We start from the raw sequence: 21,025 nt of genomic DNA, 5'->3' as shown, positions 1-21,025 counted from the left end.
TATGAGTGCTGACCACATATGCAAGCTTGCTGCATGCAGATAGTAAAGGGATGAACATAATCCCACAGGTCAAGCCTGCTGAAACTAAAGCCAATGAACATGATAAACAAATTATGGGATTCAAGTTTAAAAACAAATCAACCAGAAACCTCCTGATGATGAATTAAACTAAAGCTCAGCCACATATTGAGTTCTTGTAAAATACCCAATAACCTTTTTCTTCTGAACTGATTTATATATTAATTCCTTATCTGCTTCATATGCAGCTCACTAAGAAATGCATATAGATTCAATAAACACAAATGCGTTGCCTAATGCATAAAAATGAATAACTTGTATAGAAAATAAAATCCATTCATTTGTATTCTGCAGAAGACTGTGTCCTAATCTGCAAATCCATTTCAGCCCAGAGAAAACCTCTGAGGACAGTAGGTAGATATTGATAGAGAGATAAGAGCAAATAAAGAAAAAATTATGCATTTGAAACACTTATATATCAGCCGGAACTGAAAGAGATAGGATTAACATACATGTTATTTAACATGTATATTGCTTATCTGTGAGTTAATAGGTAAAAATTTGGATTTATGTATGGCTTAAACTTAGATCTGTGCAACATGAGGGATTTAAAAACACATAAGTAATTTTCCTTGTAGGCACCAGCTACTAATCATTGTTTTATAATTCATAATTTATGTGTTGTATAGATACTCTAACATTTAGATCAGAAAAGAGCATGGGAAGATGCAGCCTAAAAATGACAAGATTTTAATCCTTAAATATTACTTTTAACTGTCAGCTGTTAAATTAGCATCAGCCATTTCCCTCCATACCATATACCAAGTGGTTCTTCAATTTACCCTTCTGATCATCACTACCATGAAGCAGCAGTGCATCCACAAGTTCCCAGGATTCAGCTCTATGTGTAACTGCTGTTTTGATAATGGAAGTCTTCAATTCTTGCTAATAGAGGCAAAATTATTTTAAAAGCTGTTTACATGTAAATGAAAACTTGTCAAACTTAGTATTTCCAAAATACCTTCCTGACGATATGCAAAACTACCATAGTCAAAGATACATTTTTAAAAAGGAAAACTCACAATAAAGTAAGGTACTGTCTTACAGGAACATAAGGTTGTTGATGTTGACTCTAATTTTAAATAATATTTCAGTACTGCTATTTTCAGTTAAAAAAAGAAACTCTGATTTTTATGCAAAATTTCTGCATTGTTTATCCATATTTATGACCTACACCAGGAGCACTTGAAGTACCAGGTGGATGGTTATCACAAAATTATTTACACTGTAAAAATTAAAATAAAGGAGTAGCTCTGTTGCAGCCATAAAAATAATCACAATAATGTAGGCAGCATCATGCATCTGTCACACCAAATGGCTTTACATAAGCCCTGCAATTGGTGGTTTTCTTTTTGATTTGGTGTAGTGAATATCCTAACAGTCACAGTCATTATAGCTGAGCCCCTGTGTAATAATAGCAACAATGTGGAAAAAAAACCCCTCACTCTCTCAATCAACAGGAACTATCACAAATTGCTATGAAGTAAGAACTATTTTAAGAATACCTGAGCAGGACTTCTTAGATGACACTGAGTATAGATCTTAAATAAAAACTGTCATCTAGCATGACAGTGGATGGAATAGGAAAACTGAAAAAAAAATCAGCTGTTGCAGTTATTAATACAAAACACTCATTTAAGATATTAAAAGAATAATATCTAAAGAAAACCAGTTTTCAATTCACTTATATTTTCAAAGGACTTTGAACAACATTCCTAACTAGAAATCACTGAAGAACTTGATCTACTAACAGGAACAAAACCAAAACCAAACCAGTTTATGATAAAATAGTAAACCTAAAAAGTAGAATTTCTCATGGACTTATGGCTGCTTCTTTGCTTATATAAAGTATGCTTTGGCAAGACTACAAGCACTGAGCAGATAAGACACTGACAAATGATTGTCAAGGCTAGCTTATATAAAAAGAAAGCTCCAATTGACTTAAAATAAAAGTCTAGGGTAAGTAAATGACCATAGGATGGCAAATAAAATTTAACAATGGTAAAGCTATTACTAAAATATACTATTTTATAATTCCCAAATCTTCGTTCGCGAAGCCTAGCCATGACTATTTTATAATATGCTACATTAACCTAATCAAGTCAAAACCGTAACCTGAGCCTCACTGAATGAAATTCAGAGACCTCTGGTTCATTTACAGATGAAGTCAAGAGAGCAATCAAGGTGTTGAGATGCATAAGCATGGACTGAATTTTCACAAGGACAGCACACTCACTTCTCCAGTTACCGTTTTCAGAAGGTATACCACATTATCACAGTAGGCTCTGAGAAAGAGGGGAGGACAGTTACAGAGAGAATACACTGTGGATGAGGTAATATGATTGGAATTGGTTACTTAGACTGAGTAAACAATAGAATGAGTGAAAAAGCGTAGTATGTAGAGACTTTGATTTCCTGGATTTTAATATCCTATAAAACATAGAACAACATAACATACCAAATCACATTAAGAGGTTAAAAAACCCCAACAAAATCATTGAATGGTTTGGTTTGGAAGGGACCTTCAAGATCATTGAGTTCCAACACCCCTGCAGGGCAGGGACACCTTCCACTAGACCAGGTTGCTCAGACCTTCATCCAACCTGACCTTGAACACTTCCAGGGATGGGGCAGCCACAAATTCTCTGGGCAACCTGTTCCACTGCCTGACCATCCTCACAGTAAAGAATTTTTCATTAATAATTAATCTAAACCTGCTCTTAGTTTGAAGTCATTCCCCTTTTCCTGTCACTACATGCCCTTGTACACAGTTTCTCCCCATGTTTCTTGTAGGCTCCCTTCAGGTACTGGAAGGCCACAATTAGGTTACCCCATAGTCTTCTCTTCTCCAGACTGAACAATCTCAATTCTCTCAGCCTTTTCTTATAGGAGTGGTGCTCCACCTCTCTAATCATCTTGAATGCCCTCCTCTGGACTCATTCCAACAGGTCAATGTCCTTCCTGTGCTGGGGACCCCAGAGCTGGTGGGGTCTCATCAGAGCAGAGCAGAGGGATAGAATCACCTCCCTTGCACTACTGCCCACACTGCTTTTGATGCAGCCCAAGACACATTTGGCTTTGTGGGCTGCAAGTTCACATTGCTGAGTCATGCCCAGCCTTTCCTCCCACAGCACCCCCAAGTCCTTCTCAGCAGGGCTGCTCTCCATCTGTTCAGCCTCCAGCCTGTATTGATATAGGGGGTTGCACTGATAATGGGGCCACTTCTCGGGCTTGTCCAGGTCCCTTTGGATGGCATCCCTCCTTCACAAAGCTTCAGCATGTTTTGCATTCGATGTATGATGTGTACCAATGCAAAAAATTTAGCAAGAGAAATCCAAGGCTGATTTACAGCTTATCCACCCATTTCTTTGAAACACAGTAACAGAAGTCTGAATACATCACTAATGAGCTCTTAATTTTCCTGAAACTGGGATCAAAGCTGAGTATGAACTGTTTCAACAATTTTGCATTTATACCTTCATTACAAAAGACCTATTAGAGAAAGTGAATTATCTCCCATGAATCCACTCCAGAGCATTCTTATCATCCTCTGAAGCAACTTATACCAGTCACAGAACACTGCAGTACCCAGGGCTCACGTTCAAAACTGTCATGTGCATTCAAGCTATTCTGCTTTTCTCTCCACTTTGTCTTATTTGCTATAGTCATATAGATAATGGAAAATATTTCATTTGCATCTTAAAGTATTTAATTAATCATACATGCTACAATTTATGTTCCTAGAAAAAATACATTTCACATGTTTTCATACAGATAAATTGCATCCTCAAGGAATGGAAATTAGTGTTTTAAAATATTAATTAAAACTTAAATTAAATTTCTTAAGCTTAATTTTTATGCATTACCAGTAGAGAAACAATGTCTCTAGAATTATAAACAACATCAACTCTAAGTTGATAGGAACATAAATCTTTCTTCTAATTAAGCATTTTTCACAAATGAGAGATGGCTGAGGATCAGACAGATACAGCTCCTTCACTTGTATTTTGCCAGATCAAGCTAAATGCTTCCTGGGGCATTGTTTCCCGACAAATGGCTTCAGCAAAATGACTTAAGGATTTGGAAAGCGCAGTGAGATTTAAGAATTCTCACGTTTAAATCTCTGACGTGAGTAGAGGTAACGGAGAAAAGCTGAAAAATTACTGGACATTGACATTGCCATCGAGACTGGTTTTTACTAAGTCACATGAAGAAACATCAAGTAAACAGATACACATTTTTCGTGTACTGTGGGAAGAGGAACAAAACAGCAAACGAGTCTTGATGGTCAGATCCAAGTTTTCAGAAAGTCATTATATATATACTGTAGTCATTACTAAGGTTGCTGAGACACAAACTTTCATATGGCATACATGAATTGCCAATATGAAGGAAGGAAAATGTGTTGTGCACATCCCACACACACGATACAAATTAATCTGACAATTTTTCAAAGCTAAACTTTAGGAAAAAAATAAATAAGAAAAGTGCCCAAAGTTAAAATTTTAAATCCCTATTAGATATCCCTTCCAACTTTCAAAAATGTTTAGCCCTCAGCAGCTCTGTATACTCCAAGATCATGAAAAAAAACATAATATAACAAGATGAGGGGAAAGGCTAAATGAGATTACCTTCTCTAAATGACAAAGCTATTTGCATTTAAGTGGCATGCAAGTAGTAATTACATTTTGCATTTGCATAATAATGAAACAATTCTTTTAAGACAAGGTGTGCCTTATAGAAGCTTCACAATTAATAACTTCTTATCTTAAACTAACCCTTGATTTGCTTAGAGAAGCTTTGCTAGAGCCACTGTAACTTCCTGGGGCAAACCCCTAACTCATGAAACTTATGCCTTGACACAGACACACATATAACCCATTACCCAACACCTTACAGATGATTAGACACTGCTCTGAGGCATTACAGACTATTTATTTAGATACTATATGAAAAGAAATGGATTTCCCATCTTAGATGAATAAAGATAAATTTTGATATGAACATTCTAAACCACGTCTTTCTCCCTTCCCCTCAACATTTTTTAACATATACAAAGTCAGTATTTTGACCCATATTTTTCATGCACCAGTTAACTAGAAAATTACAGAACCTGAAGAGCTCAGATAAAATTCATCAAGGGGATTAAAACAACGCATGCTTCCTCCTCCTCCATAGTGTGGGATGCTTCTGGAATGTGAATTAAAGACTCTCAAGCCTTTGAAAAATGAGGACCCCTGAATTTTTAATTTTGTTAACTAATCATTAGAGAACTGGAAATTGCCGTGTTTCTGAGTGTTTGATAGGTAGCTACTTCCATAAAGTACATTTTTAATTTTGCAAGAGCTGGCCTGTTTCCCAGCACATTGATTTGTTGGACCACTACTTACAGCACCTAGAGCATAATTAAATATTAAGTCTCTCCCCGATGTATGCAAAGTCTGACTAAGAGGATTAGTAGACACACTGAGGGTGGCTTTCACACATTTTCTGGTAATTGAACACTGTAATATCATTAAAATTATCTTTACTCAATAGATATCCACATTCATACTTCACAATGTCTGCTGTTCCTTTTTCTGCCAAGGAATGGTAAAGAGGGATCCCCTAAAAGTATGTAAGAAATGCCAACTAAGTAACAATAAAACAATCTGGAAGTAAGATAATGAATAAAGCTTTGACATATTTGCAATATAAAGTTCATTTTAAAAACCCACCCAAAACTAACAACTTTTAAACAAATTCCTCTAAAATCTAAAAATAGCATTCAATCCACACCACTTCCCCATGCCATTTATTTTAATGTGATTTTTTTTTTTTAAACTACTTTGGTGGATGAGAAAGGATGACCAAGTTCATAAAGGTGTAGTGATGTTAGAGAAATGGATGTCTACAGACAAAGCAGACAGACTGACATAGCAGTCTGTGCACGTTTGAAAGATGGAATTCCTCCTGCCTATTTCTTCATCCTGCTTCACAGCCAGGAATACCCAACAACCTGATCAAACTATTAAATTGCACTTCAACACCCCCTTCTGCAGAATGGGGTTGCTTTTAAAGGTCTTTGCACCTGAAACATTAACTTGCACAAGAAATCGCATAATTAGTGTTTAGCCAAAGCTCATACACAAATCTCTCTCTCTGGTTTTCAGCAGCCGTGTAAGTACTGACTTCTGCAGTGCTCTTGTTCCACTATCAAAGGACTGGGAATGTACCACTTTCAATCTGGGTATTTTATTATGCTATTTTCCCTGTTTATTAATTCACAAAATATGCAAACAATCATCAAACAAGGTCATCACTTGTTTTTTCTAGTATCAGCTGGTAGACTAGCATTTGACATCTGCTGACTAAAAGAGAAAAAAAAGATAAAATAAACAGTCTACATCTAAGACCACTCATTTGTTTTCTTGGACATTTGTGAAGAACTCTGAATCTCAATGACGTGTACCTAATGGACAAACTAACATGACTCTCCCATCTAACACATTAGTTACCCAGCACAAAATATTCAAAGAAAACAAAAGGTTCTCATCTATCACATTTAGCTTTAACTGACATGAAAATGAGAATAATTTTTTAATATTTTCCAGTAGGACTCTTATAATTGCACTCTGTAGCAGAAATTGGGGTGCATAAATCATGATTTTCATATATGTACACGTAAGCACAGCTTTCACTATTGCTAAGCATGAAAACTATTTCTGCACTTAGCTAAATAATAAATAGCATATACAGACAACTTTATATTATGATATTGTATACATATTTTTATACAATTATCTTTGTAGGGTTTGAGCTTATCCAGTGCAGTAGTAAAACTTTTTATTTATTTTCATTATCTACCTGTAACTTTTTTCTTAAGACATATTCTAGTTGAATGTTTTAAAATTGGAAATGCTTTTGAACTGGAAAGCAGGTCACAGGCAATACAAACACTGACAAAGGATTGAACGAAGATCAAGAATCCAATCCCAGACAGATATCTGAATAGTAGTTGAGGAATTAAATGCTGGTATTACTGTGAATGCAAGAGAAAAAGTAATTTCTAAAAAAAGCAAGAAATAAGTATTTTCTTTTCCTTTTAAGATTTTTATTGGAATTATTCCCTTGGATGAATTTAGCACAGTGACTCAAAACTGAGATAGTGCTTTTGTTTTACATGAATATAAAGTGGTTTTGTGCATAGATTTTTTTTTTTTTGAGGAACTATTATAAATATACTATTTTAGTTCCACAAGGTTTTGGCATGAGGGAGGCACTTAGAAAATAAACAAAAAGTAATTCTGCTTCTGAACAATTCTACATGCAGCAAGAGCTACTCATATGATTTCAAAACAGCACAAGCTTCAAAGACAAGACTAATTTGTCCTGTTAAGCCTGTAGTATATTTTCCTTGCATTCAGAAATGCAGAACCTCTAAAAATACATATGTTGATATTAAGCATTTCAGTAAAATGAGTCATGAAATGAAGCAGTTAAAATATTAATAATGAATAACCAACAAGAGCCTTTTTGTATATATATAGAATTGTTAATATTCTACTTGACAAATTCAAGTGTTTCCATTCCTGAGAATATTCATTAGAAGATCCTTAATAGTCTTAGATTAACTTCTACATATACTTAAAAAATGGAAGCATTTTGCCACCTCTTAAATCAAAAGGAAAATTAATCTGTTTCAGACTTGAAAACCTGAGCTGAGAAGCACTTTGTCTCTCTTATCTGGAAACAAATAAAGAGCTAAGAGTAACTTCTTTCAACAATGAGTTTACCTTATTTTTTTCCCAACTTTAGGCGGTGGCCAATAACTGCCATTCTAATTCTGACTATAATGACAAACCAAGTAGAAGATAAAGAAGGAAGGTAAAATTGATGGGGAAAAAATGGTCAGAAAAGAAAGAACATATAAAAACTTTGAAGTCAATGCTTGAGACGGAGGAAAATCATTACTATTTAATCAAGTTCAGTGTTATGTACTCCTGATCTCAAACAAAAGCTGAGGAGTCCCTTAACTTTACACAGCTTTGTTTTTCAAAGAATCAAAATATATCAAACACTTGATTCAAAAGGCAAGTAGGATTAGTTCCTATACCAAAAGAATGCATCACAAGCACATATTGAAAAACAGTCTTATAATTTATAGCAATCAATACCTTTTTTTCAGGCCAGCAAGCTCTGAGAACAGCTTGTGTCCTGAAGTACACAAGTAGCTTGCTGTCCTCATCACTGAGATGGAAGGCTTGCTCCAGAATTTGCAATACCCTGATGCGAGGCTTCACTGCTAAAGAGTCATCACCACAGAAAGGTCTCAACCACTCCAAAAGGTCATCTGAAGAAACTACTTTCTCCCTGTAATTAAACAATACTGTGTTAAACGGTCTCTGGCAATAATTCTAATGAAAGTACCACACGTATTTTTAAAACTTAACAGGTACATTCAATATGTAACAAATACATAACACTAGAAATGGAAGAGCTGACCTGTGCGAAGCTGCAGAGAAATAAGTCCCTGTTAATCAGCTGCCCAAAGCTGTGTGGTGTAAGAACTTTTTCTGAACTTCAAATAACTATGTAAATCCATCCGTAAAGTTCCATATTCTCCCACACACTACTTTGGTACCATACAATGGTGCTGGATTTCAGCATCTGAAAATCCAAGTCTTTTCACGGTGTCTGGGCCTGACTCATGCCTGTACTTCCACACCATCTGACTTTTATGGAAAACAAGCTGAAATGCTTCCATTTTAACTATGACACTTTTATATCCGAATGCTTATTCATACTGCCACCCTATATTCTTTTTCTTTCCTTACAAGTCCCTTCTTTACACTCCACATACACAAATTAATTTCTCCTAATTTTAGAACTAGGCATTTCTTTTTTTTTTTTTCTGTAACATCTATAGCCAGCTTGATGATTATAAATTCTTAGGATGATAGTGATTGCAGAAGGCTATAAACCTTAGAAAGAAAGAAATAAAAAAAGAAAGTCATTAAAAACTCTAAGTTTTGGGGTCTTTCTGACTTTGCTAATCATAAAAACCCTTAATCAAATAATTTGATTCAAAAAGTGTATTATATTGAATACAATCTAACTGCGTGAAAGCATTTAGGGTACACAGAACACCGTGAGCTAACCAACCAACACTTGCAGGCAGAATAATCTGTTACGTCCTACAGAGGCTAAGAGGCTTTAAACTAGCAGGTAGCAAACCAGTAAATGCTATTCTACCTTTTAGCAGTATTTTAAACTCAAGCTATTTTTTTTCTCACAGGAAAAAAAAAAAAAGCCAAGAAAGTAGTTCCAGGTGGAGTGTGATTTATAACTAAAGCCCTAATGTTCCCTTATTTGTCTTAACAAGACAGACGGGAAAGTAATATCAGACAGAAAACACCAATTTAACTTGTCTTGCAGCTCTGAAATAATAAATGTTGACATCTTAGGTTTCCATATTACAAGGACTTCAATTTTACTTAGGCTTTTTATTGTCTGAATTATGCTGTTAGCTCAGAACTTCAGCTAAATTAGATATGCCTCTGCTGAACAGGTGGCATTCAAACTGTAAATTGAAAGTTTGGGAATTAAAGGACCTGCTGGAATATTTCAAGAGTTTTGCACTTCATGCTTACATATGTTTTCCTGAGGGAAAGAATTATGTTTTGTCAACTGAGTAGCTGAGGTTTAAGGTAATAAGTAAGTATTTAAATGAATGTAAACAACTCTTGTAATCATAGTAATTTTCACTCCAGCTTATTGTTTCACCAGTTAAATGCTGATGAAGTATAAAAAGACTACAGAAAGTGCATTTCAGATTAAAACAGTACTGACTTCCATTATATCTTAGAATATTGCAAATTACAGTTACTGTAAATTTTTACATCAATTCAGTCTGCTTCTGTATCCAATATTTAGCTACTTAAACATTACTGAAGAAGCCTCCATAAAGTAGTTTAACTGGTTTTGTGTGGCTACCAGAGAGTATGGGGTTTTATTACTATTATCATACATGAGTGCTTACCCTCTACATCTGGAAAAAAAAGCTAATTTTTTTTCTTCCTTATCTTTACTAGGAATGCCATGGAAAATATCAGTGGGACATACGGACTATTATGTGATCTGAAATAAGGACATTCCCAAAAGAGGAGAAAAAAACTGTGGTGACCCATCTTATAGCATTTGTGAAATTGCTTCTGCACTATACCCTACAAATATCAACAAATTTATATATCTAAATTCAGATATCTGAAAGTGAATCATTATTAATTGCAATTTATCTACTAAACTGAAACGCAAGCAGTGACATACTCCTGGCAGATGTACAATCTGCTGCAGTCACAGCTGAAAGAACATTTTCTCAATTCACCATAATATGCAGTTATCTAAATTTTAGGTTCAGTAACCTGCTTTCTTTCAAATGATCAAGAAAAGGCTTCTGTAAGGGTTTAGTTTTTGAACCTCATAAATGATAGCCCATTTTCTAAGACTTTATTCTAGAGTAAAGTGCCAACCCATTATATATATCCACAAAGAAAAAATCATCCATATTCAAAGTCTTAACCACAGAATCCATACAGGAAGCTCTTACCCTTTCTCAACACTTGCATGCACTGCAGAAATTATGCCTTCTAGGATTCCAAGTGGATCTTTCAGTGTTGTAGATGAATTGCCATTTCCACTGTTAAGGAAAGACAAAGTTACTATTAAAGTGGTCCTTCATATTGTATCTCATTTCATGCATCTGTAGGATTTATATGAATTGTTCAACAATTATAACAATTTTTCACTTTCGCTGCTTAACTAGTACCTTTATTTTTATGTCAAAATAATGCAAAGAGCAACAAGGAAAGAGTCGGGAAAAAATACTAAAATATTTAAATGAAACTTGAAAAGAAAAGAATAGTTAAAGTTTAGTGCTTCTAACATAGATTAGGTCAGCAAAATATATACATATAATCTCACTACCTTAAAGATCTCATCAATATCAACTAAACAGACTCAAGGTTATACATAACTGTCACCATCTTTTCCTTTCAAATCATCTTGCAGTATCTCTCTTGGCTTAAATCAACATGACTGTAATCTGAGTCAACAGTATCCTATCTGCTGGTTCAGTAGACTTCTCTGGGGTCAAGCCACCCACAAAACAGCATCCACTATGCACATGCAGGAATAGAAAAATGTCCACCACCCTCCCCATCAGACATTCCAGTTACAAATACAGTTTTCTTCCACAGGTGAAAAGGTTGCAAAAACTGGGGAGGGGGGGAAACTAACAATCAACCAACCAAAAACCTCAAAACCACTCCGGTAGGAAAGCAAGCTTTGGTCATAATCCAATGAAAATTACATTTTCTGCTAAGATTTTCAATAAAACAAACAGATTTGGTGCTGAGAGAGGGTGAGATTTTGCACTGGTACTCCAACAAAGCACACAGGGTCTGTCCATGGAAACCACTGCAGTGGTAACGATGCCTGGATAAAACCAGAAAAACAGTTTTGCCTATCTTAGTTTGTCAATGCTGCACTAAAGACACAGAAAGGCAGGCAAACAGTTTCCATGTTATTCCAGATGACGCAAAAAAAACAGAGAAAAAGTGCATTTACTCTACAGCTCATCACCATATCAAAGCTCTTCTGCCACTAAAAATGTCAGCCTCTTCTTATATGTGCTCTTACCAACAATGAATGCATGCCCAGGCTGCCCTAACTGTACTAAAGCCAAAATACAGTGTATAGTTGATAGTAATGTGTAAAAATAACTGCAACATTCCACAATCTTTTTGTCAGGAGTTACAGAATGTTTACAATTTTGTAATTTATTATTCGAGTTAGATAAATATTTCCTAAAAATGATTATAGTACATGGCATAGAAACCTGAATTTTTATAACCTTCAATGTCTTCCTGCATTCAGAACTTTCAATTTTTCTATTTTTATCTTAAGGCACTTCAATGAAAAATATTAGATTTAAAACCAAGATGTGACTCCATTCAGAATAAATTCAAGATGATTTGTTGCCTGATGAACACTTAGTATATTCATTTTATATTGTTATGATACACTTCCATAGTGGGTTGACCCTGGTTGAATGACAGGCACCCACCAAAGCTGCTCCATCACTCCCTTCCACAAGTGGACAGGAGAGAGAAAATATAATGGAAGTTTGAAAAGCTAAGGACAGGGAAAGACCATTCACTGAGTGCCACCATGGGCAAAACCGACACGACTTAGGGATATTAACTGAATTTGTTACTAATTAAATCAGAGCAGAATAATGAGAAGTAAAAGAAATCTTAAAAACACCCTCCCCAGCATCCCTCCCTTCTTCTCAGGCACTACCTCCTCCCTCACAGTGGAGCAGGGAGGTGGGGAATGGGGGTTATAGTCAGTTCATCGCAGGTTGTTCCTGCTGCTGCTCAAGGAAGAGTCCTTCCCCTACTCCCCATGGGGTCCTCCCATGGGAAGACAGTCCTCCACAAACTTCTCCAACATGAGTCCATCCCAGCAGCAACAGTTCTCCCCAGACTGCTCCAATGTGGGTCCCTTTCTATAGGGTGCAGTCCTTCAGGTACAGTCTGCTCAGTGCAGGTCCCCCACAGGGCCACAACTCCTACCAGGAAAACCTGCTCCAGCATGGGCTCCTCTATCCAAGGGTCAGCAGGTCCCTGCCAAGACCCTGCTCCAGCCTGGGTGTCCCACAGGGTCACAGCCTCCTCTGGGGATCCACCTGCTCCAGTGTGGACTCCTCCCTGGGTTGCAGATGGAATCTCTGTGCCTCTGTGGTCCTCCATGGGCTGCAGGGGCACAGCTGCCTCACCGTGGTCTGCAGCACAGGCTGCAGGGGAACCTCAGCTCTGGTGCTCAGAGTACATTCTCCCCTCCTTTTGCACTGACCTTGGTGTCTGCAGGGTTGCTGCTCTCACATGTTCCCACTCTTCTCTTCTCTGGCTGCAATTACTTCTGCACAATAACATTTTTTCCTTCTTAAATGTGTTATCACAGAGGTGTTACTTCCATCACTGATGGGCTCGGCCTTGACCAGCGGCAGGTCCATCCTGGAGCCGGTTGGCATTGGCTCTGATGGACATGGTGGAAGTTTCTGGAAGCTTCTCAGAGAAAGCCACCCCTGCAGCCCCCACCGCTACCAAAACCTGCCCACGCAAACCCAACACAACTCACAAATTCAAAATACAAGTAGAAAGCTCATACCACCAGCCTTTTTCTCAAAAAATACTGATACATGTGTCTGATGGAAATGCTGTTCTTCGTACCAATACTATCACATGCCAGCTAAATAAATTTTTAAAGAGTCAAGTTAAAATCTAGATATTTTCCTAAACATCTTCAGAATACTTGGAAACAATCAAATTGTAATTTATAGTACAGAACAGTACAGAAATATTCAGGATGTTACACTCCCAAAGAGACATGATGTGTGTCCAAAAGATAAAATTCATTTTCACCAAAACACACAAGAAAAAATCCATTCTCAAAAAAAAAAAAAGAAAAGAAAAGAAGAAAAAAAAGTATTTTCACAGAAAAGGAGACTTATGGGAATTGCATGCTCTGTTAAGGAAAATAAAAAAAATTACACCTTTAGGGCAGAAGTGTGGAAATGGTACAAAGCACAGCAGTATTCAAATAATCATTTTATGCAACTGGCTACAGGCATCAGGAGATAGTTTCAAATTTCTTTAGCAATAAAAAAAGCTAAGAAAATTTAAGGTATGTTCCCAGACTGAAGACAGATATAAGACACTTCATTTCTGTTCTTTTATAAGCCACTTTGTTAGTGTTTACAGGCCAGATTTAAATTTTCCTGTACTGTTTTTTGAGCTTTTTTTCCAATTAAGTTTGTAATAAAAATACACCAACAAAGGGCATTAACATGGCATATCCAAAGAAAACTAGAATACTTATAAAACTTGCACACTAAGAAGAAAATGATTACTGAAATAGAAACAAACAGGATATTTGCAGCCTTTCAGCACTTAAAAGGGAACTTATAAGAAAGATGTGGACAGACTATTTAACAGTGCCTGTTGCTACAGGACAAGGGATAATAGTTTTAAACTAAGAGAGGGTAGACTCAGAGTACATATAAGGAAGAAATTTTTTACTGTGAGGGTGGTGAGACACCAGCACAGGTTGCCCAGAGAGGTGGTGGATACCCCTGGAAACATTCAAGGCCAGGCTGGACGGAGCTCTGAGCAACCTGATCTAGTTGAAGATGTCCCTAGTCATTGCAGAGGTGTTGGATAAGATGACCTTTAAAGGCCCAACTCAAACTGTTATATTATTCTATAGTCTACAGAAATGGAAATCTTAGTGCTCTACTTACCCTAAGTTATCTTCAGTGTACAAAAACAACTGCCATATCAAAGGAGACTGATAAGCAAAATTTCTATTTTCATATATCCTCGATTTTGGAGATCAGTTCTGGACAGTCCTAGCACTCGCTCTTCAAAAACCCTTCATCTCTCTAATCAGAAATGAAAGTCACAACCAGGCTCTGAGCTCCTCAAAATAACCCAGGTCAAAAGACACATCTCTGCAAAAGTTAATATGCATTTCCAAAACCAGAAAATCACTGTTTCTGACAATACATCCGTCAAGTCAGTTCTCAAGAACAACAGATTTATGAACATTTACAGAAAGCTTCAAGTTTGTCACACATAGACAGGTACTCTTCTACTAAGAAGGAAAGGAGAAGAAAGGTTAATCTAAGCAGTAAATTGGAGTTATCTACAATAAGAAAGTATTTTAAAAATAAAATTAGGAAGATTGAAAGCTACCATTTTTTAAGCTTAATACTGCCTTTACTGCCTAATGGTTAGAGAAGCTAAAAAGAGACGACAGCTCATGAGACAAATAATCCTGTCAAGTTTCCACAGATTGTTGCCTTGTTCTTTTCTTAATAATTAATGATTAAAAATAAGCAGCTACTAACAGAAACAAATGTAATTAATGAAGGATTAGTCTTCCACACAAATTATAAGCTATTTCATTCATGTTTTAAACAACAGAACAGGATTCAGTGTTCACCTCAAAACTCATAGGTATGAGCTCAATGTAATTACACCGATAAAGGCTTATTTTGATTTCAGTTCAGCTTCAGAAAAAGTGGTGCATATTTAATCACATTCCTCAAACAGAATAAAGCACAAAAAACACTTGAAAGGAAAATAAATTAACTTCATCTAAATTTTTTAACCTCATTACTGTATTCATTGAAAATACTCAAGCTTTATTTTCTTCTCTCTGATTGTGTTTTCTCTTATTTAAATATGAGGAAAATAAGACAATAACATACTGATGGTGTGATCATTCAAAACTGGGGGGGAAAAAGTCATAATGGCAAACCATTATTTCCATCTAAAGTATCATGAAATTATTATACACAAGTTACAAAATTATTCTATATGACCCCTGCTCATGTTAGATAAGACAATAAAAATCTGATTTTTTTTTCCCCTTTTAAGTTAGCTACTCTTTCTAAGAAAGCTGGATTTACCTTCTTCACAAGGTGATATAGTAGGCTTAAGAGACGCAACCTTTCTTTTAATTGCTCCCTATATTTAGAGTGATGCCACTTTATAATATTACCCTCTTTCTGAATTTCATCATAGGGAGGATATTATCTCAAGTATTTGCTATTGTATTTTATGCTAGATTTTCACTTCATAGTCTTTATCACTGTAGTAGACAAACTTTCCACAGTACAGAATGATATGAAATTATCTTTCCCTTCTCCTTCTCCCCAAAGAAGTGGGGGAGTGGGGGCAGAATATTTCTACTGACCACATTAGGTCACATCACACACCAAATCATTTTAATTGAAGCTTCCAACTAAGTTTCCTATCTCTGCCACTGTCTACAGGACAGTCAGTCATTCTCTTCTTTTCAGTGAAGTGCTGTATAAGAGTTATCGGTCATGGTCTCTGTCCAGAACTTTAAATGAACCTGCAGCTATTCCAGCCTTGCAATGCATATAAAGAACAAATAATTCAGTTCACAGAAAAATGTTGTTATGAAGCAGAGTAGAAAAGAGAATTTTGATAGGTTTCTCATACTCTGCATGTTAATGACACTCATTATAGTAAAAATAACTGGACTTGGTGAGGTTTATATCCAGATATATCACACTGCTAGTCAGAAACAGCAGGACAGTTATTATCTAAAGCCAAATTATTCTTCTTCAAATGGACAAACCCAGACAAGAAAGACAATATTACTTATGTTGCTATGCAAAAGCTCTACCATCACTGAGGATGCTGTGAACACAAACTGAGTGACAAAAGAATTCAATTTTCTGCCAAAGAGGACTGCAAACAATTTGACAGGCTGCCTTCTTTTCGTCTGTGGCACTTCAATCTGCCGTAATATACACATACATGCTGAAGAACAAGTAGAGTCATAGATAATTTTACATGCTAGACTTGTTTTCCTATTTCTGGTATGTGCATTCAGATCACCTTGCTCACATAATTTTTCTGCATGCAGAACAACAGGATAAATTCTCAAAGTTTTATCTATCTAAACTGGTCTTAGAAGTACTGAAATGTTTAGCAGCCATCTAACAGCAGAACACTCTTTCACACTTGTTGCATGTATCTCTCTGGAACAGAAATACTTCAGCAGAGAGTCTTGTATGAATAGTTAAATGAGAAGTATATGCTCATTTATAATGGACCATATACAAATATCTCCCCCTCCCCCCAATAAAAAAATATGACAGAAGAAAATAATTCTAATGAACACTAGATCAAAGATACAGCGATACTTCATTTGGAATATTCAGTACAACACTTCCAGTCAGCAAAAGGCAACAGGCAGCACCCAGCAATATGAAATCTATGAGGGGTTTCTGAAATCAAAAAAAATCCCTGATGGATTAATTTCACTTGACTGCAGAAAAAAGACATAATGAACACTTTTATGATGCTCTGAAGGAGAAGGAGTATCACAGACAGATGGATCCTTAAGAGCTCATTGATAGTCTCTCAACAATGATGGCAAAACAAAAATCTCAGGCTTTCTTCATCCTGGGAACACAAATACGGATGTAGGTGAACTTCATCCTCTGCTTTCTGTGTTAAAATTTCACATCTCAGTTCTAGTCCAGCAGCAGTGGGACTCTTTGGTTAAGCTGTTCTGACAGAGAACATCAAGACAGACACATGGATCCCATCACACTAAGGCAGGGGTCAGAATGGTGCCAATTCCTTGGCAGGAAAGTGGACAGGTTGCTCTTATCTCACGACAAAAATCTCTGGACTTCCACATATCCTAAACCTTGTTAAAAACCAATGTCATGTGCACAGAACCATGACTACAAAGTTTTCAGTGCTTCTCTCAAGTGTTAGAACTGTAATTTGGAAGCAAGATTAGATTACAAAGAATACATTACACTATAAAGATCGTTGCATTGAAGTTAATGCAAACTTTAAACTCACTGCTAACAAGATTAAGATGCTCAGAACCAATCGTATTTCATGTTCCTTTGCATCATCCAGGTCTTGTCCAGATCTCAAAAGAATCTCCTTAAGGTACAGCATATAGGATTGCTTATGGTATGATGGCACTAACAGCAAAAACCAGTGACAATGACAACAATGGAAGAGTTGAGCAAAAAAACCCCCTTCCTCACATTAGAAACTTGTTTCTCTCCAAGTAGTTAGCAAGTTGGGGGTTTTTAGGGTATCACTCTTGCTTTTAAGTGCTGCAAGAGCATAAAGCACCACGTTTGCTCTTTCATTTGGAAGTAGGGTATGACACTAAGGGAGATGGAAGAAGATCAAAAACTCTAAGAAGCACTATTTACAAGAACAAAGAAGAAAAATGTAGGGTTTTTTAAGGACAAATATACACGTTTTTCAAAACCTTGCAAATAAAAACCAAACCAAACAACATGAAAAGACAGCTCCTAGAAATGCCTCAGCAAGTTATTTTGAAGATGAAAATTGTACTACTTCTGGTAGGACATGCTGTTGTGGCAACAGCCATTGCTAGGCTTCTGCTACCCAAATGCCTGCATGAGTTATCCACCATTTCCAACAAAAATGCCTTTTAACTCTGTTTAAGGGAGAATAATTATGTGCAGTCGCAAATTTTCCAAAAATTCACAAATGCGCACACATAATGGAACAATATTGCAAAGCCAACACTTTTAACTTAAAAGCATGTTCCAGTGAACAGGATGAGTTCTGTGTATTAATTTGTTTGGATTGCCCTGGTTTCCCAATCTCAGAGAAACGTAACTGCCTAAATATGAAATGATAGGTAAACAGGAGCATAAGCAATCCAAGAACTCACCTGTTACTGTTTAATTTTCTGCAAAATCCAAACATTGAAAGCAAACAAGTACTCACAACTAATAAACCAAACCAACCAAACAAAACCCCCACAACAAACCAACATAGCAACCCAACCAACCAAAAAAAACCCTCCAAAAACCCTGAAGAAAGATTTTTGGGCTTAACTGAGGAAGTGTGCTTACCTTAATATACCTACAATTTTTTTAATAGCACATTCGACAATATCCTTGGGAGAAAGACCTAGATCTCCAACAGCCACTTGTAACAACTGCTGTATCATGTCCAGGGGCTGACCATCTATACACATAGATACTGCTTGCTCATGGATTTTTTCTTTCTCTGACCTTGACAAATCATATAAATAGCCATACTTCTGTAGTGTATCCTGTGAACAGATAATTTTTGAACACTAATCAGTGTTACTAATCAGTAAGACCTGCTTATTTACAGGGCTGTATCAGAATCTTCCTTTCTACTAAGAATTAACATATACTGAGAAAAAGAAGAGATTGATAGAAGTGAATTTTCAAAAACCAGGTCAATAAAATCAAAAGTAGAAAACATTAATAAAATATGACAGAAGAATGATGTCTATCACTGCAAGTCATGGTAACACTCAAAACAAACATTTGATCAGTAATCATTACCTGTTCGCTGTTTTTCAAGTAAGTGATAAAACTGTGATTGAGTGTTTCCAGATGAGCAAGAGATTGTTGCAAGTGACTCAGAATTTCTTCATAAGCAACAGAGAGATTTTCCGCATCTTTCATGTCATCCTCAGAAGTTTTTTTTCTTGATTTCTCAGAAAGATGTTTGACTGCCTTAATAGCCTTCTTAGTCACTTCTATCCTGGCTTCAACTGGCAGCTGAAAAAGATTACTCAATTATTTATTCATTCATCACCCATATGCTAGTATTTGGATTACAGCAGTGCCTAGAGGTCAGGTGGCTCCACTGCTCCACAACACAGCATAAAACTAGAAGAAGTATTTAATGAAACAACTTTATTTCTTATAAGTCATTTATTTAAAAATTATCAGTATTCCATCACTTTCTTCTATTGTCCTTCCTTTTACTGACATTGACTCTTGCTCATTTTAAACCATATGAAACTTCTTTTCCTAATAATATTTATTACTTTTGTAGACTGCTACCTTATAAGCTTTGATTTTTAATTCTGCATTGAGAGATATCCAAGGACCACTTTATAAGACTAACTGAAAATTAAATTGTTTGCCTTTTGCATCTCTCTTAAGTATTCCATCTAACTTATATCTGAGAGAACAGTGTCAATACACTGCCAGTTTAGAAGTCATAATGCCATAAACATATACAGAATAAAGCATTCAGAAAGAAAAGAAAAAAAAGAATACAGGTTCTTCCCAAGACTATTTTAATTTTGCATTCACATTTGCGTAGTGCCAAAATGCAGCACTATCGACATATCATTTCTCTGGTTATTTTATTCCAAAACATGAATTGCTATCCTCTATACTTCTAGTCAGCTTCAGTAATGAGATTTGGTATCACAGCCAGTAATAAAAAAAAGTGTAGCTTAGGGGCTGTTTATGTTTTGTTTGCATGTGAAGTTTTATTTTAAAAAAGCTTTTACAGGTTAAAAAGATTTTTAAATCTATAGGTTGTAATGCGTAATGAAAAATCCTAAAAATCTCTTTTCAAACCAAAGAATATCACATACTATTTCAGCTCAACAGATTTCACTCCTGAGGGTAAAAATTCATCTCATAAGCCCATTCTTCTCAGAGTATGGAAGTATTTATTAATAGAGCACTGTGCAAGTAACGTTCACTTGTACATGAAGATGTTGACCTTGCTACTCTTATTGCCAGTGATTAACATGCAACTTCAAGATTATGGAAACAGCTCCCCTCCTTTTAATGCCACAAAAACCTGAGATTCTGGCAACACTGAAACACAGACTGCTTCGAAGGGACCTCCAGAGAGCATCTGGTCCAAATGCCTACTCAAACAGAGCCACCTAGAGCCCCTTGCCAAGGACTACGCTGAATAACTACAATGTGGGAGACTCTACAACCTCTCTGTGCAATGTGTGCCAGTGATCAGTCACCCTCATAATGAAAAATGTTTCATGGTGTTCAGATGGAATTGTTGGGTCCAGATCCCATATCTGCCACTAAATCACAGAATCATAGAATGGCCTGCGTTGGAAGGGACCTTAAAGATCACCTTGTTCCAACACCCCTGCCATGGACAGGGACACCTTCCACTAGACCTGGTTACTCAGAGCCCCATTCAACCTGGCCTTGAACACTTCCAGGGATGGGGCAGCTACAGCTTCTCTGGGCAATCTGTTCCACTGCCTGACCACCCTCGCAATGAAGCATTTCTTATTAACATCCAATTTAAACCTACACTCTTCCAGTTTGAAGGCATTCTCCTTTGTCCTGTCACTACATGCCCTTGTACACAGTTTCTCCCCATGTTTCTTGTAGGCTCCCTTCAGGTACTGGAAGGCCACAATTAGGTTACCCCACAGCCTTCTCTTCTCCAGACTGAACAATCTCAATTCTCTCAGCCTTTTCTTATAGGAGTGGTGCTCTACCCCTCTAATCATCTTGAATGCCCTCCTCTGGACTCATTCCAAC

General features: G+C 36.5%; 1 protein-coding gene across 1 annotated transcript in view; it reads right to left on the bottom strand.

Moving 5' to 3' along the window:
- NBAS (neuroblastoma amplified sequence) overlaps window positions 1–21,025 on the bottom strand; it is a 165,869-nt gene that overhangs the window by 30,924 nt on the left and 113,920 nt on the right. The window contains exons 45-48 of the mRNA XM_017824811.1: window positions 19,046–19,264; window positions 18,581–18,783; window positions 10,667–10,756; window positions 8,235–8,430 (exon numbers count right to left, since the gene is read on the bottom strand). Of these exons, the coding sequence (XP_017680300.1) occupies window positions 8,235–8,430; window positions 10,667–10,756; window positions 18,581–18,783; window positions 19,046–19,264 (708 nt within the window). The remainder of the gene's footprint in view (window positions 1–8,234; window positions 8,431–10,666; window positions 10,757–18,580; window positions 18,784–19,045; window positions 19,265–21,025) is intronic.

The sequence above is a fragment of the Lepidothrix coronata genome, unplaced genomic scaffold (assembly GCF_001604755.1).
Source record: "Lepidothrix coronata isolate B3197 unplaced genomic scaffold, Lepidothrix_coronata-1.0 Scaffold113, whole genome shotgun sequence".
NCBI lineage: Eukaryota > Metazoa > Chordata > Aves > Passeriformes > Pipridae > Lepidothrix > Lepidothrix coronata.
This window is presented reverse-complemented; position numbering and strand designations above follow the sequence as displayed.